Source organism: Chionomys nivalis, chromosome 4 (assembly GCF_950005125.1).
Source record: "Chionomys nivalis chromosome 4, mChiNiv1.1, whole genome shotgun sequence".
NCBI lineage: Eukaryota > Metazoa > Chordata > Mammalia > Rodentia > Cricetidae > Chionomys > Chionomys nivalis.
This window is the reverse complement of record NC_080089.1, coordinates 103,303,626-103,330,315: the sequence shown is the minus strand read 5'-3', so window position 1 is coordinate 103,330,315 and position 26,690 is coordinate 103,303,626. Positions and strand designations below refer to the sequence as shown.

General features: G+C 42.2%; 1 protein-coding gene across 1 annotated transcript in view; it reads left to right on the top strand.

The window, feature by feature from the left end:
- Rad54l2 (RAD54 like 2) overlaps positions 1-26,690 on the top strand; it is a 96,371-nt gene that overhangs the window by 27,772 nt on the left and 41,909 nt on the right. The window contains exon 2 of the mRNA XM_057768740.1: positions 14,427-14,616. Coding sequence (XP_057624723.1) covers positions 14,481-14,616 — 136 coding nt within the window. The 5' untranslated portion in view covers positions 14,427-14,480. The remainder of the gene's footprint in view (positions 1-14,426; positions 14,617-26,690) is intronic.

Sequence of the window (26,690 nt, the reverse complement as noted above, 5' to 3'; positions counted from 1 at the left end):
ACAGACAAGTACAGTACTGACTGATCCCATGCTATCCCCCTTTTTAATACAATGTATTTTGATCATATTCATGGCCCATGCCCTCTCTTCTCCCTTCCCTATTCCAGCTGCCCCCCTCCCCCGCTCGTATTTCATGATTTTTTTGTTTTCTTTGGATTTTGTGATTTGGTGGGTTTAGGATTGCTTCCATGAGCATTGGTTGAGGTTATTTGCTGGAGCATGGGCACCTCACCAGTGGTTAGACCACTGAAGAAAATGATCCTCCCTTCCCCAAAACCATTAACTGTCGCCAGTAGCTTCCCAGGGAGGGTGGGGCCTCCTGATCTCCTTTCTTATTTGTGATGGAGTGTTGACAGGCCCTCATCTTGTGCAGGTGGCCACAGTTGCTGTGGGTTCCTGAGTGCGATGGTCAGGGCATTTCCAGAAGCCAGCATTGCACAGCTCTCCTCTCCAGCTCACATATTTCTGTTTCTTCTTCTGTGTCCCCTGAGCCGTGGAGAGGGTGACAGATATTCTTTTAAGAGCTGAGCATTCAACATTCACCTTTTCAGTGTTGGCCAGGTGTTGGCCTCTGCATTGCCTGATGCCTACTGCAAAGCCTGAGAGCAGCACTTTTTTATGGCTATAAATATAAATATTTAGAAGCAGTTTGACATGTCTGTTTAGCAAAACAACAGTAGTAGATTATCACCCGTACAGCTTCCCTAGCCATGTTCTTTTTGTTTTGGTTTTTTCAGGGAAGTGACTCAATCATTAGATTTTTTTTGGTCAGGTTTACAGTTAGTACCAAGATTTTTAGTTTTTATTTTTTTGAGGCAGGCTTTCATGTAGCATAGGCTGGCCTTGAATTCTCTGTTGCTGAAGATGACCTGCAGGTGTGTGCTACTGTCCCCCGTTTTATGTGGTGCTAAGATTAAACCCAGAGCCTTGTGTGTGCTAAGCCAGCATTTTGCCAATTTAGCTACATTACTAGCCCCAGCTACCAGATACCCTTTTCTTCAAAATATTTTCTAAGCCAGGCAGTGGTCCCTGCTCTTGGGAGGCAGAGGCACGGAAATTTCTGTGAGTTCAAGGTCAGCCTGGTCTACAGAGCTAGTTCTAGGGCAGCTAGGGCTGTTACACAAACACTGTCTTGAAAAACCAATATGTGTACGATATATATATATATATATGTATGTATATATTATATTATATATATTATATATAATATATATATATAATATATACATATACACACACACACACCTCAAAATATTTTATTTCAACTTTTGTTCTTCTTACAACTGTCTTTTGTGAACTTTTTTGAACTTTATTCTTCTCATTTGACCCAATTAAGTTTGACTTTATCTCTATGTTCTCTACCCAAAGAGAGATGGGATTCACATGACTTGCTATGTGGCTACATACAAAAGATGATTTTTTGATAAATTTCCCTGTAAATTTCTGTCCCGCCCAGTCCTGCAGCTGTTCAGTCTCAAATAAACACACAGAGGCTTATATTAATTATAAACTGGTTGGCCTATTGCTCAGGCTTGTTACTAACTAGCTCTTACAACTTAAATTAACCCATAATTCTTATCTGTGTTTAGCCACATGCCTTGGTACCTTTTCTCAGTAAGCATTCTCATTTTGCTTCCTCTGCCTCTGGCTGGCGACTGTGTCTCTGCCTTTCCTCTTCTCAGAATTCTCCTTTACCCTGCCTATATTTCCTGCCTGGCTACTGACCAGTCGGCCTTTTATTAAGCCAATACGAGTGACAAATCTTTACGGTGTACAAGAGCATTATCGCACAGCATTTCCCGCACTGCGTCTCTCTCTGAGACAGGGTCTTCTTGTGTAGCTCTTACTATCCTGGAGCTATTTAGATCAGACTAGCCTCAAAGATCTCAAAGAGCCACAAAGATCTACCTGCCTCTGCCTCCTGAGTGTTAAGGTTAAAGGTGTTTGTCACAACACCTGGCAATGAATGACTCTTTAAAATAAACCTTTTTTTTTTAAGGATCACATTATTTATTTATTTAGTATGTGCATACCCAAGTGTGTGTGCCTGTTAGTGAAGGTTGGAAGACAACTTGTGGGAGTTAGTTATCTCTTTCGGCAATGTGAATCCCAAGCATCAAAGTCAGGCTGTTGGGCTTAGCCTTTTATCCACTGAGCTATCTCACTAGACCTGTGGCCTGTCTCCAAACTGAGTCTGCAGCTCCTTTTCCTTCTGAGATTTACAGAGAAGGTTTTGTTCATCCTGCAGTACTTTCCCCGCAGCCTTCTTCCTTCTTTGTTATGTTAACATTAGGCAGAGTCATTTTCTTTCAAACATTTTATAGATAGTCTCTCACTGGTTTCTTCAGTATTTATGTCTATTATTAGATCAGAGATAGGCTTACAGGGCAGGTTTCTGTGATTTTGGTTGTATGTTGCTGGGGGTAGGCATTAAGAAGAAAGAGACTAGGTTAATGCATGTAAGAGAGCGAAGGAGAGCATGGATTAGATAAACTTTGGCCATAAAATAATAGTGGAATTTTGTAATCTAGGTAAATTATGTAAGTCTCTTTAGAAGACTGCTTAGATCTGGGTCACATCTATACAGAGAAGAGAGGAAGCTGATAAATCCAATTTCTGTCTGCTTGTGGGAAGCCATTTGTTTATGTTGATGATCATGCCTAGAGCCTTTCGGAGACAGCCCAAGTGAGACTCTTGTCTAATTCCTGCTGGGCTCAGGGGAAGAGAAATAGACCCATCTCTTAGCCAGAGGATAGCCTGTTCATGTTTGGGGACACTGGGAGACTTAATTAACCTTTTTAACCCCCAAATGATGAAAGTCTGAAGGAAAGGAAGTGCTTCCGATTGTTATACTCAACAATGGAGACTAGGTGATATTTCAGATCTGTACCTTGACATAAGATATATTTATGCTTGTTTAACTATTTAAACCTTTGGAAAACTAAGAAAACAGAAAAATACTTCCTTACTGCCTTCATTTTCAATTTTTTGTTGATTTGTTTTTGAGACAGGGTCTTGCTGGCCTGAAACTTCCTGACTAGCTTAGTCTAGCATCAGAGTAGCAGTTCACTTGTCTTAGCCTCCTGAGTGCTGGGACTGCAGCTGTGAATCACAATGTTCAATTTCTTTGAGACATTGTTTTGCTTGTGGTGGGTGATGATTTTAGCACTTGGGACACTGAGGCAGGAGGATTGCCTGTTTGAGATCAGCCTGGACTACATAGTGAGAACCTGTCTTAAAAAAGGAGTGGGGGCTGTTTGTTTTACTACTAACTACTCCTATCCCTTGTTTCCTAAGGTTTGTTTTTTTGTTTTGGTTTCTCTTGAGGCAGGGTTTCATTGTGTAGCTCTGGAGGTCCTGGAACTTGCTCGTAGATAAGACTGGCCTTGAACTCAGAGATTCACCTACTTCTGCCTCCCCTGCACTGGAGATTAAAGGTGTGTGAACCACACTCAGCTTTAAGGTCACTGTTTTATTGAGGTCTATTCCCAAAAGTCCAGAAGTTTAATATTGATATAATGCTGTTAACTAACTCGCAGCTTTTACTCAGTTGCATTAGTTTCCCCTATACTGATGCTTTAAAAAGCTTGTTAGGTGTATGTGTGTGTGCGCGCACACACACACACATATCACAACACATATGTAGAAGTCAGAAGACAACTACTGGGAGTTGGTTCCCTTACCTTGTTGAGGTGGGGTCTCATTGTCTTCTGTAGCCTAGCTAGCTGGCCACCAAGCTTCTAGGTGATTCTCCTGTCTCTTCTTCCCATCTCACTGAGGAGTGCTAGATTACGATGTGCACCACCACATCTGACTCTTTATTTATAGGTTGTAGGGATGGAACTCGGGTGTTAAGACTTGTAAAACAATTGCTTTTACCTACTGAGCCATCTCAAAAGCCTCCATATTGATATTTTGTAACTATTTCTTCTAGGTCCAGTATCTAACCCTAGATTCCATACCATACTTGTTTCCTCTAGTTTGAAATAGTTCTTGAGGGAGTGCCATACATGGTGATGTGTTTGCAGTTAGTCCCTGGACCCTTGTCTTTCAGTAATGCATTCCGATCTTGACTTTCTCTTGACATACAAGTCCCTTTCCTTTGGGAGGAAAGGGTTTATGTTAGAATAGAACTTACTCCTTTAATCCCAGCACTTGGGAGTCTGGAGGCTGAAGCAGGAGGATTGCTGTAAATTTAAGGATAGAATGGGGTACATAGTGAATTGTAGGCTATGCTGGACTACAGAGTGATACCTTGTCTTAAAACAAATTTGAAGAAGAAAATGTGTGGTAGATCAACTAAGAAAACAAAAATTAAGCAGTATATAACAATTTAGCTGGAATGGTGGCACATGTCTGTATTCCCAGCTTTTAGGACGTAGGGGCAAGAGAATCAGTAATTCAAGGCCGTCCTCAGCTATATAGTAATCCTGAGATTAGCCTGGAGTACTTGAAACTGTATCACAATAAAAAAATATTAACAGAAACAACTTGTATACTATACAGATGTAGTGATTATTAAAAATAATTATTCTGAGCAGGGAGGTGGGGGATTGTATGGTGACACCTGCCTTTAATCCCAGCACTTGGAAGGCAGACCAAGTGATCTGAGTTCAAAGCCAGCCTGGTCTATAAAGTAAGTTTCAGGAGCTCCAGGGCAGCACAGTGAGACTGTTTAAAGAAATTATAAAGCTGGAAGGTAGTGACACATGCCTTTAATCCTAGCACTTGGGAGGAAGAGGTGGGCGGAATTCTGTGAGTTCCAGGACAGCCTGGTCTACAGAGTGAGTTCTGGGACAGCCAGGGCTGCAGAGTGAAACCTTGTCTCAAAAAACAAACAAACAAAACAAAAAGCAAATACAAAAATTTATGAAGAGGCTGGAAAGATGGCTTAGTTGTTAAAAGCATTTGCTGTTCTTGTAAAGGACCCGAGTTTAGTTAGTTCTCAAAACTCATATTGCAGCTCATATCTGTAACTTCAGTTCCAGGGCATCCAACACCCTCTTCTGGCTTCTATTGTAACCAAGCACTCAAGTAGTGCGCATACGTACATCCAGACTCACATATATCCATACAGTAATTTTTAATTAATGTTTTATGTGATTAGCATCAATCAGAAATCAATGATTTTCATTTGTTACTAAAGGATTTGTATAGACTCCCTATTGGCAGTCATTTTTAGATTTATTTTATTTTATGGGTGTAGTTGGTAATTTTTTCTTAACTCTTTGTTCTTTGGGGGGTCCGCCACCCAGCTCCCAAATAAATCACACGGAGGCTTATTTTTTCTTATAAATGCCTGGCCTTAGCTTGGCTTTTTCCTAGAGCGCTTTTTTTTTTTTAATTTAAATTATCCCATCTTTCTTTTGCCTCTGGCCTTTTTTCTTTTCTTACTTCTGTATCTTACTTTCACTCTAACTCTGTGACTGGCTGTGCGGCTGGGCGACTGGCCCCTAGTGTCCTGATTTTCTTGCTCCTTGATCTCTCTTGCTTTCCCAGTCCCTCTTTTTCTCCTCCTATTTAGTCTCTTTGCCTGTCAGCCCCTCCTATCCTTTTTCCTGCCTTGCTATTGGCCATTTAGCTCTTTATTAGACCAATCAGGTGGTTTAGATAGGCACAGTAGCACAGCTTCACAGAGTTAAACAAATGCAACATAAAAGAATGCAGCACATCTTTGCACCATTAAACAAATATTCTACAGCATAAACAAATGTAACATATCATAAATTAATATTCTACAACATATGGGAATTATTACCTGGCCTGTGTGTATCTATGTGCACCATATGCATGTAGGATGCCCATGAAAGCCAAAAGATAGCGTTAGACCTCCTGAAACTGGAGTCACAGGGGGTTGAGGTTTTTAAGATGGAGACTTCCTCCATAACTTAGGCTGGCTTCAAACTCATGTGTATTCTAAGCCATCTTCCTGTGTCAGCCTGCCAAGAGCAGAGGTTATGAGTGTGAGATCTATGCCTGGCTGACCTGGTGTTTTAATGTGTATATAGGTATTAAGATTTTGTTTTGAGACAGTGTCTCACTATGTAGCCATGACTGTTGTGGAACTCACTCTGTAGACCAGGCTGGCTTCAACTCATGAAGATCTGTCTGCCTCTGCCTCCAGAGTGCTAGAGCTCAAGGTGTGTGTCACCACACCCCCAGTGTGAGAAGATTTCAGTCTTCACACACACACCTCCTCATGCTTGTGCACTCACACTTTCCCTGTGGCCACGATTCTGTGGAGAACAAAATGCGTCTTCGATTGGTTATCCTAGTGGCTTTCCAGAGTTTTATGCTGCTGTTCATTCAAAAATACTTCCAACCCATAAATAACAGTTTAAGTGAAAAGTTACTTTTCAGAAACCAAACAAACAAAAAATTAGAGTATAATCATTTTATACATTTGAAAGTGCCTGACTAAATAGAGACCACTGAATTCCTAGTTCTTCTGTGTCTAATGCTTTGTTGTTGACATTTGACCTCGGTGAAGTCTAGGCTCCATGGAAACAAACTTGGAGAGGGAGGAGTTTTTTTTAATAGACTTCTCACATCATTATGTTTATTTTTTGATACTTTGCCACAATTCTGACAAGTAGTGGTTTCTTTTTTTTTATTGATTTTTATTGAGCTCTACATTTTTCTCTGCTCCCCTCCTTGCTTCTCCCCTCCCCTTCAGCCCTCCCCCAAGGTCCCCAAGCTCCCAATTTACTCAGGAGATCTTGTCTTTTTCTACTTCCCATGTAGATTAGATCTTTGTAAGTCTCTCTTAGTGTCCTCATTGTTATCTAAGTTCTCTGGGATTGTGGTTTGTAGGCTGGTTTTCTTTGCTTTATGTTTAAAAACAACTTATGTGTGAGTACATATGATAATTGTCTTTCTGTGTCTGGTTACCTTACTCAAAATAATGTTTTCTAGCTCTATCCATTTTCCAGCAAAATTCAAGATGTCATTATTTCTGTTGTGTAGTACTCCATTTTGCAAATATACCACATTTTCCTTATCCATTCTTCGGTCGAGGGGCACTTAGGTTATTTCCAGGTTCTGGCTATGACAAACAATGCTGCTATGAACATAGTTGAGCACATGTCCTTGTGGCACAATTGAGCATCCTTTGGATATATATCCAAATGTTGTATTACTGGGTCTTGAGGAAGGTTGTTTCCTAATTTTCTGAGAAATTGCCACACTGACATCCAAAGGGGCTGTACCAGCTTGCAAGTAGTGGTTTCTTAAAGAATAACTACAACATGGGTTTTCCTAGTTACAGCCATTTGCCTGCAAATTTCAAAATGTTGTTGTTTTTTACTACTGAGTAGTACTCCATCGTGTAAAATGTACCACATTTTCTTTATCTGTTTTTTTGAGTGAGGGGCTTCTAGGTTGTTTCCAAGTTCTGGCTATTACAAATAATGCTGCTATGAACATAGTTGAGCACATGTCCTTGTGGTGTGATTGAGCATCCTTTGGGTTATTGCCCAAGAGTGGTATTGCTGAATCTTGGGGTAGAGTGATTCCCAATTTTCAGAGAAACCACCATACTTGTTTTTGGGATTTCTGTCCTGCCTGGTTCCCACAGTCGTTAGGTCCCAAAGAAGTCACACAGAGGTCTACATTAACTATAAACTGATTGGCCCATTAGCTCAGGCTTTGTATTAACTCTTATAATGTATATTAGCCCATTGTTTTTGTCTGTGTTAGCCACATGGCTCAGTACCTTTTTCAGTGAGGCAGTTACATCTTGCTTCTTTTGTGGCCAGGTCAGAACTGCAGAATCTGCTTCCTTTTTCCCAGAAGTTCTCATTGACCCACCTATACTTCCTGCCTGGCTACTGACCAATCTTCGTTTTCTTAAAATATAATTGACAGAATACAGACCATTGTCCCACACCAATACTGATTTCCACGGTGGGTATTTACAGTCCCACCACAACCTCTCCAGCATAAGTTGTCATAAGTGTTTTTGATCTTATCCATTCTGACAGGTGTAAGATGGTATCTCAGAGTTGTTTTGATTTGCATTTCCCTGATGACTAAGGATGTTGAGCAGTTCCTTAAGTGCCTTTCAGCCATTTGAGGTTCCTCTGTTGAGAATTCTGTTTAGATCTGTACTCCATTTTAAAACTGGATTGATATTTTGATATCTAGTTTTTTGTGTTCTTTGTATATTTTGGAGATCAACCCTCTGTCCAATGTGGGCTTGGTGAAAATCTTTTCCCATTCTTTTTTTTTTTTTTTTTCTTTTTTGGTTTTTTCGAGACAGGGTTTCTCTGTGGTTTTGGAGTCTGTTCTGGAACTAGCTCTTGTAGACCAGGCTGGTCTCGAACTCACAGAGATCCGCCTGCCTCTGCCTCCCAAGTGCTGGGATTAAAGGCGTGCTCCACCACTGCCCGGCTCTTTTCCCATTCTTTAGGCTGCCGTTTTGTTTTATTGACCGTGTCCTTTGCCTTACAAAAGCTTCTCAGTTTTAGGAGGTTCCATTTATTAATTGTTCCTCTCAGTGTCTGTGCTACTGGTGTTCTATTCAGGAAGTGGCCTCCTGTGCCGATGTGTTCAAGGTTATTTCCCACTTTCTCTTCTATGAGGTTAGTGTGGCTGGATTTATGTTGAGGTCTTTGATTCATTTAGACTTGTGTTTTGTACATGGGGATAGATGCAGATCTATTATGTACTCACTCATAAGTGAGTATTACACATAAAACATAGGATAATCGGCCTCCAGTCCACAACCCCAGAGAAGACAAGAAACAAAGAGAACCCTAAGAGGGACATACATGGATCCCCTGTCCCCTGGAAGGGGAAGTAGGCAAGATCTCCTTAGTAAAATGGCAGTGTAGGGGGAGGGGACTTGCAGGGGAGTAGAAAAGGCTCTGGAAAAGGGGAGTGGGAAGGAGAACATGAGGTATCAGGAAGGTTCAATTGGGTGAATGAGAGGGTAAACAATGAAAGATACCTTGAAAGAGGGAGCCATTATGGGGTTAGCGAGAAACCAGGCACTAGGGAATCCACAAGGATGACCCCAGCTCAGAATCTAAGCAGTAGTGAAGAGGGCACCTAAACTGCCCTTCCCCTGTAATCAGATTGACCACTACCTTAATTATCATCAAAGAACCTTCATCCAGTAAAGGATAGAAACAGATGCAGAGATCCACAGCTAAGCACTGGGCTGAACTCCTGGAGTCCAGTCATAGAGAGGGAGGAGCGATATTATGAGCAAAGGGACCAAGACCGTGATGGGGAAACCCACAGAAACAGTTTACGAGCAAGTGGGAGCTCACTGACTCCGGACTGACAGTGGGAGAACCTGCATAAGCCTGAACTGGGCCCACTGAATGTGGGTGACAGTTGTGTGACATGGGCAGTTTGTGGGGCCCCTGTCAGTAGAACCCGTGTTTATCCCTAGTGCATGAACTGGCTCTTTGGAGCCCATTCCCTATGAAGGGATACCTTGCTCAGTCTAGATACAGGGGTGAGGGCCTTGATCCTCCTTCAAGTGATGTGACAGACTTTGTTGACTCCCCATAGGAGGCCCCACCCTCTCTTGAGGTGTGGATGGGGAGTGGGGTGGGGATAAGGTAGGGGAAGCAGGAGGATGGGAGGGAGAGGGAACTGGAGTTGAAATGTAAAATAAAGTTGTTTGGAAAAAAAAGTTAGCTACAGTATGGAATTTGAAGGGGTCAAGGAATTTTTTGTATTCTATCATGTAAAAATTCACTGGTGTGTTTTACACTCTGAATGACTTTATAAACTATGATTTTGACCTTGTGGCTGACTCAAAGGAGACTCTAAAGCCTCTTTAGGAACTGCTGTTTTGAATTAGGAAAAGATCTTGAAAACTGACTGAGGTTCATCTCTTTCCTTGGCTGGAATAAGAAGGATGGTTAAAACCAAAGGAAAACTGACCTCCATGATGTCATGCAGCTACTTACCTGCAGAGCTGTGGCTACTGGAGTGCAGAATTCTTGACTGACGTGTTTCTGCTGCGTGTGGTGCCAATTCCTCAGGTCCTGTTTCACTGCAGGGCCTTTAGAGAGTTAGCTGTCTGCCATGGCCCCACTGCTGGGAGTCTTGAATGAGGTTATTTGCTCTTCTTTCTTATGTTGTCTTAAGTCCCAAATTGCCCAAAAGTCTCATTCTATATCCAAGTAAAATATGTCAGGTGTATCAGTTTAGTTCTGTTGCTGCTTTGATTGTATCTTAGTGTACTCTTAAGTAACTGACGTTCTCTCAAAAGGCATTTAAGCTTAGTCGGAGTTTGAAGTCCACATTTGGAGTGATCAGTGTCATTATTCTGTATGGAAAGGTTTTGAAGTAACTTCAGTGATCTCTAGTGGATTTCCAGCCGATTGGACAGATTACATGCACTAAACTCTTATCTTTGAATTATATAAATTCTTTGGCTAACGGGTTTTCAGAGGGTATTGCTCTATAAACTGAATGTTTTCATGCTCCCTTGTGAGTTATTAAATTCAGGATTATATTTATATTTTGTGTGTATATGTATTGTATGTGTGTGTATGTAGTATTTATATTTTTAATGAAGTCAGATGCACTTGTTATGAAATTGCTATGAGGTCATTTGCGAAAATTTAATTATTCAAAAATCTCCAGAGTTGCCGGGCGGTGGTGGCGCACGCCTTTAATCCCAGCACTCGGGAGGCAGAGGCAGGTGAATCTCTGGGAGTTCGAGGCCAGCCTGGTCTACAAGAGCTAGTTCCGGGACAGGCATCAAAGCTACAGAGAAACCCTGTCTCGAAAAACCAAAAAAAAAAAAAAAAAAAAAAAAAAAATCTCCAGAGTTAATAAGGTCATGCAGTGAAAAGGATGCGCTTTCTAACTCAGGATTTTGTTGTGTATCCTAGCTGGTTTTGAATTAGCAATTCTTTTGTCTCATCTTCCTAAATTCTGGTATTACTCCTGTCTAGTAGAAGGATTTCTTTCACTTAAAGACAGGATCATACCAGGCGGTGGTGGTGCACACCTTTAATCCCAGCACTCGGGAGGCAGAGGCAGGTGGATCTCTGGGAGTTCGAGGCCAGCCTGGTCTACAAGAGCTAGTTCCAGGACAGGCATCAAAGCTACAGAGAAATCCTGTCTCGAAAAACAAAACAAAAAACAAACAAACAAAAAAAGACAGGATCATGTGCTACCATTACTGTCCATTTTTTAAATTGTATGGGCTACTACAGTGATCGTATATACATCTGTATTTAGTCCTTGGATTTCAATGTGGGCTTCTAAGAATGCTCTGCTCTGTGAACAAAGACCATAAGAGCATGCATGTGTGCACTTGTGTGCGCCTATGTGTGTACGTGTGTGTGTGTGTGTGTTGTATACGTGTGGTGTGCACACTATTGTAGGCCAGAGGATCAACCTTGGGTGTTGTTTCTCAAGTATTATCCACTTTTTGTTTTGAGACAATGTCTCTCACTGGAATGAAACTCACCAATAGGCTGAGCTGACTAGAGCAGGGACCTGTCTGTCTTGGCCTCCTCAGCACAGAGATTACAAACATGGTGTACCACCATGTTTGGCATTGTTGTTTGTTTGGTTTGTTTAAAATCAAGGGTTCTGGCACTCAAACTCGGGTACTTGTGACTAACTGAGCCATTGCTCAGTTCCCTGTTTGGGCCTTTTTGAAAATCCGTAATAGTACTTCTTTAGTAGTTGATGTGGCCCTTTTTTCATTTTTTCAAGACAGGATTTCTCTGTATCTTTGTAGACTGTCCTGGAACTCACTCTGTAGACCAGGCTGGCCTCAAACTCACAGAGATCCACCTGCCTCTGCCTCCCGAGTGCTGGGATTAAAGATGTGAGCCAACATAGCCCCACAGTGATGTGGTTCTAAAGAGCTAGGAATAATGTTTATCGTGTTATCACTAACATAAATTTAGTGGGCTATGGAAGAATGGATAAAAGAAAAACTTGGTATTCTCTGAGAATTCAGTCACTTTTTATTCATCTATCCATCTGATGGTCTGAGTACCATTTTTAATTTTAAAAGAGCTACACATAATAATTGTACATACTTATGGGCAGTGTGATAATTTAATGTATTATACGATATGTGATGATCAAATATGGGAGTTAGCTTTTCCCATTCTTTAAAAATTATCTCTTTTGTATTGGGAACCTTTGAAATCCCTTTACTTACTTATTTATTTTTTTGAAATAAAACCTATGCTGAATTGTGAACTTTAATTAGCCTACTGATCTGTGATACTCGTTATCCATCTTTCCTCTCTGCTCCTCCACCTTGGCTCTGTTTTAAAGTGTCCTCTGTTCTTTTGCTGTTGCTGTTCTGTTGCTCGTGATGACGAGGATAATGACAGTGGTGACACAGGGTCTTGCCACAAAACTTTTACTTTTCTGGAACTTGCTATGTAGATCAGCTGGACTCAAATTTGCAGTGATCCCCCTGTCTCTGCCAGGATTGCAGTTATATGCCACCATGGCTGGCAGTCTCCTGTTTGAAAATCATCTAAGTAGGGTCTGGATTGGTGTCTCATGTCTAAGAGCGTTTGTCGTAGTAGAATATTGTTTCTGTCAGGACCTTGAGGGCTGAGGTTGTGGTGTTTTGTTTTTGTTTTTGTATTTAGACAGTCACTCTATTCCAGGCTTTCCTGGAACTTGCCTAGGTCCACCTGCCTTTGCATGAGTGCTGGGATAAAAGGCATGCACTAACACACCCAGCCTTTTCTTTTTCTTTTTCTTTTTTTTTAAACTGAGGTTTTGAAGCAGGTTTGTTATCTGAGGATGTGTAGAAGTCTATTCCTTGTTACTGTGATTGTTACTCTAGTGTATAAATCTTACTTCCTAGAATAACAGGCATCTGGGTACCTAAAGATGCATACTAATTAGAAATTTTCTCTAAAGCCAGTTGTGGTGGTTCATTCTTATAATCCTTGGATTTGGGAAGTGAAGAGGTGAGGATCTGGAGTTCAAGGATAGCTTTGGCTACATAGCCAGTTGAAGGCCAGCCTGTGCTACCAAAGACCCTAATTCAAAAAAGCCACTAGCCACCCTAAACAAAAAAGGAAGAGAAGCCGGGCAGTAGTGGAGCATGCCTTTAATCCCAGCATTCCAGAGGCAGAGGTAGGTGGATCTCTGTGAGTTTGAAGCCATCCTGTTCCAGGACAGCCAGGACTACACAGAGAAACCCTGTCTCGAAAAACAAAAACAAAAAACAAACAAAAAACAAAGCGAAATGAAAACATGAGGAGGAGGAGGAGGAGGAGGAGGAGGAGGAGGAGGAGGAGGAGGAGGAGGAGGAGGAGGAGAGGGAAGTGGAGAAGAGAGGAATAGGTCTGCTGTATGTATATGATATAGCAGACTGACAGTGAGGCAGGAAGTGTGCACAGATGAATTCCCACAATGTAGATGGTTCCCATAGACCTATTTGCATGCCTGCCTGGAGGTTTACTGTGCATCATGAGGTAGCCTGTATGAACCCTTCAGTGGAGGCTCACAGTGTTTAGTATGGCTAATGGAATTCAGAAGAGAAGTGTGATTCCAGAAGTTGAGGGCACTTTGCAAAGCTTTTGAAAGATGTGGTTGAAACTAGGCCAATATGTAGAGAAGAGCCTAAAAGCGGGCATGGCCCCTGAGACCTTACACATGAGGCTTCCTACAAGCTTGGGTAAAGCGACAGTATAAACAGTCAACTTCTCACTAGGTCCAGATCTTGATTCAGTTGGAGAGTCAAATGTCTTTCGTGTGGTGTTGCATGGCTGTGTCCTGCCCTATTCCACACAGGGCCCTTTCCTTATCCTCTAAGAATACTCAGTTCCTTTGATTCAGGGTTTGGCCTCTGATGCTTACTCTGCCTGAAATTCACTCTTCCAGGTGTCTGCGTGGCTTCTGTGAATCTTTTAGTCTCTGCTTAGTGAGAACTGCCTTGACACCCAGTGTGAAGTAACAGCTCCTCCTGGCACACCCCTGCTCTGCACACTCCCTATATTCTTTTTCCTCCTGCTGTACCTAGAGTAGTGCCTGGGATTAGAAATAAATACACACGTATGTGTAGATGTGCAGGTGTAAGCACAGGAGACGGCTTTCAGGAAACTGAAAGGGGTAAAAGGAAGGAGTGATCAAGGGAATTTTAAGACATTCAGTTTTTATCTTGTGGCTGTTACTTTCTTGTCAAAGCAGCCCCTGATGTGCTTGAACTGGGCAAAAGCAGCAAAATATGTATCAAGTATCTATATGTGTGTGTGTGTGTATATATATATGTATATATATACACATCTATATATGTATCTATGAGTATCAAAATATACTCATAGAGAAGATTCAGATTCAGATTTGGTTAGTTTGCCTTGCTTTAACAAGCCCAGGGGAATTCACCCTCAGTGTCTTTTCTTTGGGATGATTTGTACTTATGAATGAGACCTTGTGATTTTGATTGATGCCTCTTGTTCTCCTCTTAGGACCCCTACAGTGGACCATGAGTCGGTAATGCCCACTGAGGACTTCTGGGAGCCATGTCAGACGAATCCGCCTCAGGGAGCGATCCAGACCTGGACCCGGACGTGGAGCTGGAGGATGCGGAAGAGGAGGAGGAGGAGGAAGTGGCAGTGGAGGAGCATGACAGGGATGACGAGGAAGACCTGCTGGATGGTGAGTACCTCTATTGATAACAAGGATTACCATACCCTTTACCCTTTTCTGTGACTTTTTTTTCTTTTTTTTTTTTTTTTTTTGGTTTTTCGAGACAGGGTTTCTCTAGCTTTTTGGAGCCTGTCCTGGAGCTAGCTCTTATAGACGAGAATTGCCTCGAACTCATGGAGATCCGCCTGCCTCTGCCTCCCAAGTGCTGGGATTAAAGGCGTGTGCCAACACCGCCTGGCTTCTGTGACATTTTTAATGGAAGAATGTGGTATTTCTAGTTGGTTTTTTTTTTTGGCAGGGAGAGAGTGGGAGCTGTTGAAACAAGATCTTGCTCTGTATAACTGAGGCTGGCCTGGAACTCACTGTAAGCCAGGCTAACCATGAATGTACTGTAATCTTCTTGTCTCAGTCTTCCAAGTGCTGAGATCGTAGGAATATGCTATTATGCCTTTGTTCTAGAAGACATGGCTGAGATCCCAGCCACAGAACTTCTGTATTCATTCTCAGGAAATGGATGATTGTTCTTCAAAGTAAACCTTATTTAATGGTGGAAAGATGAGAATTTAGTTTGTCATTTTTGTTTGTTTTTTTTTTGTTTGTTTGCTTTGGTTTTTTTTTTGTTGTTGTTGTTTGTTTTTTGAGGTAGGATTTCTCTGTGTAGCCTTGGCTGTCCCAGAACTCACTAAGTAGACCAGGCTGCCTCTGGCTCCCAAGTACTGAGATTAAAGATGTGTGCTATCACTGCCCATCTTGACAGAAAGGTAGACTCAAATCCCGAGATTTTAGAGTGAGTATACTTGCCCAAGTGATGGAGGTCATGGTAGAGTCCTTGTGTGAGTCTGCAACCTGAAGTGTAAACTCTTAGGTGTAGTGATAACCACTGATGACCTGAAACCACAATTAAAATTCTACTTGCATGTTCGTACATGAAGGAAATTGTCAGGATAGAGATTCTCAAAATAGGTTGACATCCCCAGAAGGTCGATCATCTGCAGCACTGTTCACTTGCAACTGTAAATTGCTTCAACTAAAAGATGACTTTATCTCCAAAGCTGATAGGCTCTCTCTAGATTCCTCCTGTTGTTAAGTTCCCTAGTGCCCTGCTTCCTTTGACTCTTATCTCTCTCTCTCTCTTTCTCTTTCTTTCTTTCTTTCTTTCTTTCTTTCTTTCTTTCTTTCTTTCTTTTTTTTTTTTTTTTTTTTGACAGTCTTACTTTTTAGCTCAGGCTGGCCTCAAACTGGCAATCCTCAGGTGCACCAAGCTAACATCTGTTTTTTGAAATAGCATAGAAACTTTTCTTTCCTTTTCTTTTGTGGCACTGAAAATTGAACCCAATTGTGCCTGGTAGAAAGTATTCAATCACTGAGCTATATACCTACCGTTTTCTGTATTTTATGTTTCCAGACAAGGTCTCATTAAGTTGCTAGGCTCACACAGAACTTGGTCTATAGCCCAGGCAGACCTTAAACTTAAATTCTCCCAAGTACATGGAATAACAGGACTGTGCCACTGGACCAGTGAATGAATCTCAAACTCTCCCTCCCTCCCTCCCTCCCTCCCTCCCTCCCTCCCTCCCTCCCTCCCTCCCTCCCTCCCTCCCTCCCTCTCTCTCTTTCTTTATTCATTCTTTAAGATATATAACCTTTGCAGTTCTAGAACTCACTTTGTAGACCAGGCTCGCCTCCTGAATGGAATTAAAGGTACCACAACAGCTGGTGAAACTTTTTCAATGTGCGTGTACACCTGTATGTATGTGTTTGTGTGTACTCATGTGTGTGCACGTGGAGGCTAGAAGTTGATATTGGATATCTTTAGTTCTCTCCACCTTCTTTCTGAGACAGATCTCTCATTGATTGAGCCAGACAAACTGGCCCGTAAGCCCTTGGATCCTACTGTCTCTGCCTCCCCTGCCCTGAAATTACAGGTGAATATTGCCAGGTGTGGTTTTTTCATGGGTCCTGGGCTTCAAATCCAACTCCTCATGCTTGATAAGCAAGCACTGTCTCATCTTTTCTAGCCTTCCACAAATGGTTGTCTAAGGTTAGGTTATCTAGCCAGTCCTAGGCCTTCTCAATTATTTCTGGCCTTTTGTGACCTGTAACACCCATGGAGGAAGAGCTTTTGGTGATTACTAATTCACTACTTCATGAAACTGAATGGTACATTCAACCTTCACTAGGTTTTGAAGGTGTCTAGGGAAGTGTGCTCGTCATTCAGATTCTAGGATCATGAACAGCAGTCCTCTTTCTGCACCAGTCACATTTTCCCAGCCTCATTCTCATCTGTCCTAACTCCTGCTGTGTGGTTCAGAATCCATTTTCCCTTCTTTATACAGTCCAAATCTTTTGCTCCAATTTAACCTTAGAATCCCTAGGTATCTGCATCATTTTCTGATTTTTATCATCTGGGTTCCTGATATTTTTAATCATCCTTAGAAATCCTGTCAAGTTTAGATGGATGGACTTCAGATGCTGCTAATAGTGCCATGCATATATACACATGTTTTCCCTACTAGCTTCATGGTATATTGCAAGGTCCCCCTCCCTCCCTCCTTCCCTTTCCCTTCCTCTCTCCTTCTCCTCCTCCTCCTCCTCCTTCTCCTCCTCCTCCCCTCCTCCTCCTCCTCCTCCTCCTTCTCCTTCTCCTCTCCTCCTCCTCCCCTCCCCTCCCCTCCCCTCCCCTCCCCTCCTCTTCCCTCTCTTCCCTCTCTTCCTTTTGAGGCAAGGTCTCTATGAATTTCAGTCTGGCCTCCAACTTGATATCCTCCTGCTTCAACTTCTTGAGGGACTGGATTATAGCTGTTTTCCGTTGTACATAGCTTTACTATGGCATTTTACACATGGGGCTTGAGTACCTGCTGGTTCTGTTACCTGCAGAGGGTCTTGGAACCAATTTCCCAAAGATATCACATTTTTTACTAAAAAAATTGCATGCCTTTGAAGACAGTACAGTTATTTATTTAGAAGTGGCAAGAATTTTACTATGCTTTGTTTAAGGGTGGTGTAATTTTAATGTTATGATTTTTCCTTTTTTCTTGCTCCGTTTTTCTTGTACTAGGGATGGAATCAGGCCTTGTATCTTCTAGGCATGTGTCTGCCATCCATCATTTTGTATAGACTGGGTATTGAGCCCCTGGCATCTGCCTGACTCTACCTTCTCTTAGCTGGCTACTTTTTCAGAGAACCTGAGCTTGCTTGGTTCCCAGCATCCACATGACAGCTCACAACTATCTAATTCTAGTTCCTGTGGAATGTTTCACCCTCTTCTGGCTGGTGTGAGCACTGTATGCAACACATGTACACAAAATGAAAAAAAAATTTTATCTTTAATTTTTTAAATATATCTTTAATTCCAGCACTCAGGAGGCAGAGGCAGAATGATCTGAATTAAAGGCTAGCTAGGGCTACATTATGAAAACCTATTTCTAAAAATATAAAATAATACATTTCTATAAAATTTTGCATCAGGGCTTATGTGCTTTTTATGTTGCCCTATGATCTCTTACAGAAGAGAATATTTAGTATTTTTTTAGGATTCACTTAGAAAAATTTGAGAAATCTGGGATGCATCTTTTTAGAATATTTTGTTCTGGTTTTTTGGGGAGAGAATGGGGTGCTAGAGTTTGAACTCAGGACTGTGGCAATACTAGGCAAGTACTAACTAAACCATATCTTTAGCCTTTTATTTTATTCTTATCTATTTTACATGACATATCAAGATACCGGAATTTATTTATTTATTTAGAGGCAGAGTTTCTTAGTGTGGCCTTGACTGTCCTGGTACTTGCTCAGTAGACCAGACTGGCCTTGAACTGAGAGATCCGCCTTCCTCTCTGCCTGGGACTAAAGGCTTGCACCACCACCCGCCCTGCTAAGATATTGAAGTTCTATCATTGAACCTAGATATAGCATGCTTAGTTCCTTCTGGGAGCTGCCTCATAGTCAAAATAGTCTTTTAACTTTGGCCTGAGGCTGAGCCTCTTCATTTTAGATTACTGAATAGAGAAAGTTAATCTCCTCAGCCTTTGGGCTTCTGATCCTTTTTAGGAAGTTTGTGTTTTGCTTTTCCTATGGCTCCTTCTGTTTGTTCTCTTTGAAATTGGAAACTTCAGGTATGGAGTGTTCTAGGCCAGAAAATCAAGGAAAGGCCTCAGGAATAAATTTGATTTAGAATCAATAACAAAGAGTCCATTGTGGCTGGAGTGTAGTGAGACAGTTACACATCAGAGGACAGAATAGCCTGAGATGAGATGGGCAAGGTGCTCTGGCTGCTGTGATAAAACACCATGACCATAGCAACCAAAAAGGCAGTGAAGGGTTTATTTGGCTTAAACTTCCAATTCACAGTCCATCCGTGAGGGAAGCCAGGCAGGTGCTTTATGGAGAAATGCTGGCTTTCTCCCAGGCTTAAGTTTGCCTACTTTTGTTATACAGCCCGGGTGCACCTGCCTGGGGATGGCCTACTTATATTATTTAGTAACCAGAAAATGTTTCAGCCGGACAGTGGTGGCACATGACTTTTCCCCAGCAATCAGGAGGCAGAGGCAGTCAGATCTCAGTGAGTTTGAAGCCAGCCTGGTCTACAAAGCGAGTTTCTGGACAGCTAGTCCTACACAGAGAAACCCTGTCTCCAAAAAACCCAAACCAAAACAAAAATATAAAACAAGAAAGAAGAAGAAAATGTCCCTTAGACATATCCAGAGGCCAGTCTAATGGAGGCAATTCCTCAAATTGAGGTTCTCTCTTCCTAGGTGTATCAAGTTGGTCACTAAGATTCGTCATCACACAAGAGCTAGAATCCTGGGTTAATTGAATTTATCCTCCTGCTCCCATTTTGTGTGTGTGTGTGTGTGTATACTTGTGCTACAGATATGTGTACAGGCCAGAGTACTGCTTGTAAGAGTTGGTTCTCTTTTTCTACTATGTGTGTCCCAGGGATTGGATTCAGGTGGTCAGTTTTGGTAGCAAGCACCTTTATCAGCTGAGCCATCTTGCTAGCCCCCACATGATATAGATATGAATAATTTGCATTGGTATGGATTTAGCTTTATTGATATAAATTTAAGGTCAATCTTGCTATATGTATATTTCTGCTCTTGATTAAGGTATTGTGATTGTGTAGTTCATTTAAAAATGTAATGTATAATTAAGAAATATAGGTTGTTAATGGATAATCATTGCTAATAGTCAAGCTTTTAGTCATGTTAGATTTTCTAGATATATAGAGATATATTTCAGTTAGATAGGCAGGCATTCTTCATATCTTTCAAAGACTACAGAATGTGGCATTTAAAATGTTTTAATAACTTAGGACTTTTATGACAATGAGACACATCTGCTCCTGGGAGTACCAGCTACTTCAAGAGGAAAATGGGCATTGAAGAGACTCCTTATGGAGTTTGCTAGCCATTTGGGCAAGAAACTGCTCTTGCCTGGACTGGTTCACTGGACATGCAGTACCCACAGAGAGCTGACTGCTGAACTTGCCTAAAGGTGAGATCCTTTGGGGTTCCTGCTTCATGAAAGAGTCTGTGAGACTTTCTGCAGGATACAGAAGAAAGTGACTGAACTGTCTTTGAAATTGCCTGCTTCATGGAAAAGTCTGCTGGATACTATTGGCCTGTAGGCTGAAGATGGATGCCCCAATAGTAGAGAAGAACTTTGGGTGACTGTACAGGCAGTGAGATGTCTTTATCATTTCTAGAGTTTTGTAAGTTGCTTACTTCTCATTTACTTAGGTAATATTATATCCTTCTGGAGTCTTTGATGGAGTTGAAGAATAGATAGTTATAGTTTTCCTTTGTTATGATAAAAGATAAAATAGATATAAATATTGTAACTAATTCTTGCTTGAATTAATTAACTGTTTTGTTATATGTAATTTTACTATCTTAAAGCCTTCCTTTCCTTTTTAAACAGCAAAGCAGAAATGGTGTAGGAGGTCCTACTATTTATGTGTTGCTTTCACTGGTTAATCAATAAAGAAACTGCTTGGCTTGATAGGGCAGAACTTAGGTAGGTAGAGAAGACAGAACTAAATTCTGGGAGGAAGAAAGCAGAGTCAGAGAACCTCCATGGAGCTGCCAGAATCAGACGTGCTGAATCTTTCCCGGTAAGCCACGACCTCGTGGTGATACACAGATGAACAGAAATGGGTTAAATCAAGATGTGAGAGTTAGCCAATAAGAGGCTAGAGATAATGGGTCAGGCAGTGTTTAAATGAATACAGTTTCTGTGTGATTATTTTGGGTGTAAGCTAGCTGGGCGGCCGGGACCAAAAGCAGGCCCTCTCTCCTTCAACACTCACAGTTTGTTTGGTCTCATGGGTTAGTAATATTAGACTTTTAACTGAATTTTCACCATGTCAATTTACACCAGCAGTCTACAGGAAAGGTCATGCTCTCCAAGTAGCTGAGAGCATAAAAGATATAGGGGACTTCAAGAGTTTTAACCAAAATCAGGATGAGTGGGTTTGGTTTTATTACACGTAATTCCTTCCAATACTAAGGTGTAAGTGGAGACTGCTCTTTTCTGGCCGCCCTGAGTGGAATAATCACACAAAAACTATATTAATTACAACACTGTTTGGCCAATAGCTTATGCATATTTCTAGCTAACCTTCCTCTTAAATTAACACATTCCTATTATTTTATATTTTACCATGAGGCTTGTGGTTTACTGGTAAGGTTCAAGACATCTGTCTCCTTCGGCAGCTACTTGACATCTCCTGGACTCCACCTACTTTCTCTCTGTATCTCTGTTCAGATTTTCTGTCTGGCTTTATTCTGCCCTGACATGGGCCCCAAGTAGCTTCTTTATTAACCAATGGTAAGAAAACATCCACAGCATTCAGAGGGGACTCCCACATCACCAAGGAGGTTGAGCCTCAAGAATCTGGAGGCCAGCTTGACTAGATAGTGAGACCCTGTGAACTCCTACCTTCACCCTAGGGGGGTGCGTGTGTATCTGTGTACCATGTACTTTCCTGGTACCCTAGAAGGCCAGAAGAGGGCACCAGATGCCCCAGAACTGGAGCCACAGACTAATGTGAGCTGCCACGTGGGTGCTGGGAATCAAACGCAGGTCCTCAGGAAGAGCACCCAGGATTCTTAATCTTCCTTCCTTCCTTCCTTCCTTCCTTCCTTCCTTCCTTCCTTCCTTCCTTCCTTCCTTCCTTCCTTCCTTCCTTCCTTCCTTCCTTCCTCTCTCTTTTTTTATCCAATGGGTGTAGATTTTGTGTATGAAATTAAGATGAATTCCAAAAATCTTGACTGAAAAACTGCTGGAAGATTCCATGTGTGGTCTTTGGAAAGTTTGGAGTGTTGGTAGGGGCAGAAACAAATGAGGGCACAAAGGAGGTTACTTTTATAAACGTTAAATTTAATGTGGCTTGCACCTCTCAGTTGAGATGTCTGGAAAGCAGTTAGATGGTTGAAGTTGGGGGAACTCTAGAGATTAAAGCATGAGTAGTAGCTGAGTTTAGATTACATTTTTAAGATGAGTTCATCTGAAGAATAAGAGAAATAGTGTGAAAAATCAAGCTTTGGTACATCAACCTTTAGAGGAGGCTAGAGAAAGAACAGCAGGAAGAAATGACTACTAAGGTAAAGGAATCCACAGAAAAGTGCTGTGGAAGCCAAGTAACAAATCCTTTCAGAGAAGAGAGTTTGTAGCCAGAAGAGGGCACCAGATACCCTGGAGCCGGAGTTACAGTTATAATCCACTGTGTGAGTGCTAGGAATTGAACCCCAGTCCTCTGGAAGAGCAGCCAGTTCTCTTAACCACCAAGCCATGTCTCCAATCCTCCCCACCCCCCCACCCCCACTTTAAAGTCAGGGTCTCACTTCGTAGCCTTGCTAGCCTAGAACCCACTATGGTAGCTAGCCTAAAGATGGCCTTGAAAAATCCTTCTGGTTTGACTTCCCAAGTGCTGAGATGACCCTTAATGTCTTGATAAACAGTCTAGGGCAGTGATAGATGCATAGATACCAGGTGGATAGGAATTGGAGACCCCCTAAAGAACTTTCTGTGTGTCCATATCTTTGTGTGTTATTGAGGATTGGATCCAGGGCATCTTTAACACTAGGCAAGAACTCTACCACTGAGCTACATCCCTAGTAGAACACGGAACATGCAACAAACCCGCTTATGGATTTATGGGGGGGTGGGTGCAGGCTTGATAAAGGTCGGTGTGCAGAGAGGGTGGGGGGGGGAGATAGCACGTCCAGCTTTTAAAAGCTGCCTAGCACATGAGCACAGGGGGTTGACATGACTACATCATACGCAGATGACAGAGTTCACACATGTACACAAGGGCTCACGCAGCTTTATCATACATAGATGATGCAACCATGCTATACGTGGGTCATGTGGGGTCTTTTAAGATTCCCGGGGCCACTAGATACTTCTGCTTGAGGGCTTGTCTGCACATGCATGGCCCTGGAACCCGGAAGTGTCAGCCATGTTGTGTGGCTGAATCATTACATTCTGCCCTTTTGTTTATTATAAAAATTTGGGAGTTTGGGGTCTTTAATGGGTGGAAATGGGGCAAAAATCTGGAGAGTTTGGGGTTTTTAATGGATGGGAATGGGACATCATAAGGTCTCTTGTGACTGCTTCCTGCTGATTTTGTGGGCGTCGTCAGGTCTCTTGAGACTGCTTTTTGCTGATTTTGTGGGCTGTCGGAGAGTTGAGATGCTTGACCTCGTCCTGGGGTGGCTGATTACTTTTGTGATTTTTTTCTGGGCTCTGTGGAACTGGCTGCCTGGCAGCTTAGACCTCACAAGATGCTGGAAAGGCAGAAAATTATGCCTGGAAAAAATTTTAGATCCTGGTGATTAAGGGAGGAGAGTCCCAAGATGGTAGATAGAGTTTTTTGGGTTTTTTGTTTGTTTGCTTTTGTTTTTGTTTTTTGGACGGGGGTGGAGGAGGAAATTTCCCAGGGGTTCCCAAGACCAGGAATGATGAGGAAAGAATTAAGTGATACTTATTCTAGGCGAGTCTGGTGGTCCATTTAGATAGGTCCAATTGGCTCCTTGGAGCTTATGAAAAAATGTTTGAAAAGAAATAAATTTTAGACATATTAAAAGCTTATGATTATGATGATAAGTGTTGGAATGGAAGACGGTGGGAAGAGGGAGGAAAAGAAGGAGGAATTATTAGAAAGGGGAATTATTAGACCCCTTGATGTTTTACCTGAAGCAAATCTTCTTTCTTTCTTTCTTTCTTTCTTTCTTTCTTTCTTTCTTTCTTTCTTTCTTTTTCTTTTTCTTTTTTTTTTTTTTGGCTTTTCGAGACAGGGTTTCTCTGTGGCTTTGGAGCCTGTCCTGGAACTAGCTCTGTAGACCAGGCTGGTCTTGAACTCACAGAGATCCGCCTGCCTCTGCCTCCCGAGTGCTGGGATTAAAGGCATGCGCCACCATCGCCCGGCTCTTGAAGCAAATCTTAAGGCATTTCTTCTCTTTAGCATCATGGTATATTACCTTAATATCCAGAAGACACTGCTGCAGTCAGTGATAAACCTGTTATGTTAAAGTCTGTTTTGTGAGTTTTTGGAGTCTGGGGCTGTAAATGTCCCCAAGCTCATTATTTCTTACCACCTGGGCTCTTGGCAATCCTTATACCTCTAGCTCTTTATTTAATGATGGTCCCTGTAATAACAACTGGGTGGTTAATCTGGAAATTTAAATATGACATTGTGGAGATATAGAGAAGTTGGTAAAGCAGATAGGAGAAAGAGGAAGAGGGAGAATATATGAAGTTTTTGGCACAGGAGGGTTGAGGATGGTGATGAAATTATTTGTCTGGGACTTAAGAGAACAGGGAGCAGAGCCCTGTTTGAGTAACTGTATATATACTAGGGGTATCTTGAGCTGGATGAGTAAACAGTTAAGGGTGAGACAGGTGGATCCAATGAGAGAGCCCCTCGAGCTTGGCAACTGTGGGAGTTACAAGAATTACTTTAAAAGGGCCCTGCCATTTAGGGGAAAGGGATGAGGGGCATTGGTCTAGGGGAGAGAATAGTACCTGATCTCCTATTTTAATTGGCAGTGGACATGAATTGGCACACGGTTGAGGTAACCAGTGGTCGGTAAAATCCCATAATAGGGAGTGAAGATGGGATAACAGCGGAGTAAGCAGGGGATCAGGAAGGGGAGAGGTTTGGGGTGAGAGGGGGTTAAAGTTGGCCGCCCACACATGAGTTCAAAGGGCAAGATGGAAAGGGGGGCTTTTGGGGAGAGTCCTAAGCCTAAGAAGGGCCAGAGGCAAAAGTTTTACCCAGTCAAGGTGAAGTTCCTGTGACATCTCGACAAGAACATTTTTAAAGGAATGGTTAGTTCATTCTACCTTCCCTGAAGACTGAGGATGGTATGGGATATGAAAATGCCAGGGAATGTTAAAAGCCTTAGATAAAATTTGAGAGATCTGCCGGGCGATGGTGGCGCACGCCTTTAATCCCAGCACTCGGGAGGCAGAGGCAGGCGGATCTCTGTGAGTTCGAGACCAGCCTGGTCTACAGAGCTAGTTCCAGGACAGGCTCCAAAGCCACAGAGAAACCCTGTCTCGAAAAACCAAAAAAAAAAAAAAAAAATTGAGAGATCTGGGAGGTAAATTCTGAGCCATTATCCGACTGAAGAGAGGTTGGGATTCCAAACTTGGGGGCTGATTTCTCAGAGAAGAACATTGGAAACCATCTGGGCCCTCTTGTTAGTGGTGGGAAATGCTTCAGTCCACCCAGACATGATGTCCACCAAAACCAGGAGATATTCTCATCTGACTGTGGGCATATGAGTAAAATCCAGCTGCCAGTCAGTTCCTGGAAGGGAGCCCTGGCCTGATGGGTGGGAAAAGGGAAGCTACGATATGTGGTCTTGGGATCTGACTTTTGACAGATTTTACAAGAGGCAGTGATAGCTTTTAAGAACTGTAAGTCTTCAGGGGTGCGTTGGAGGTGAGTCTTGACAAAATGAAACAGAGCTTTGCTATTAGGACGAAAGAGCTAATGTAGATAGGACAGAATTTGCCAAGTGTCGGGGTGTCTGTGAGAATGTGTGTTGTACTGTATGAACCCCCTGAGGTGACTGAGATAGGTTTGGGCTCCGGAATGCTGCTGTTCTAGCTGCTTGGTCAGCTCGGTGAAGGCAAAGATATTTTGAGATTGGGAGCTGAGAGGATAGAGAAAAAAAAAATCATCCTTAAGATTTCGAACTGAGGGGGCTGGAGAGATGGCTTTAGTGGTTAAGATTACTGGCTGCTCTTTGAGAAGACCAGGATTCAATTCCCAGCACCCACTTGGCAGATTGAACCTGTCTGTAACTCCAGTTTCAGGGGATCTGATATGATACCTTCACACCAATGAACATAAAATAAGATTAAATAAATGATTTTTTTTTAAAAAAAGATCCAGAACTGAGAAGTGGGAGGTTCCTGGGGGGAATAGTGGAAAGAAGTAAATAAGGATTAGGGACTACAGGATGAAGAGGAACCACTGTGGAGTTAATGAGTCTTGAACCAGGCTCATTAGGTTTTTTAACAGCAAGTATAGGGGTGTTAAAGGGAGAAAAGGTGAGGCAAAGTAGCTTTTTTCTTAGAAGGTCAGAGATTAGACTTAAGTCCCCTAAGGCTCTGGAGAGAGAGGGGGTACTGAGCTTGGGTAATGTACTTAGTAGGATCTTGTAATTGGATAATGATGGGGAAATGGTGTTTAGCAACAGAGGGGTTTTGGGTGTCCCAGACTGGGGGTTCACCTGAGAGGCTGGTAGAGGAAAAGACACATTGGAGCTGGGAGGTTGGGAGCCTAGAAAGAGGAGGAGGGGAGCTGTTGGCAAGTCTGGGGTAAGGTGAATGGATGGAGCAAATGAAATGGAAGCTCCTACTTTTCCTAAAAAATGTCTTCCCATAAGAGGTACTGGGAAAGTCGACATGACTAAAAATGAATGAGTGAGATAAATATCCCTAAAAACACAGTTAAGTGGTGGGGTCTGCTGAGGTAGATAAGGCTGTCTCCCTACCCCAACAATAGGGAAACTAGAAGGAGAGGTAGACCCCCAGAATTTCCTCAGTACCGAGTATGTTACTCTGGT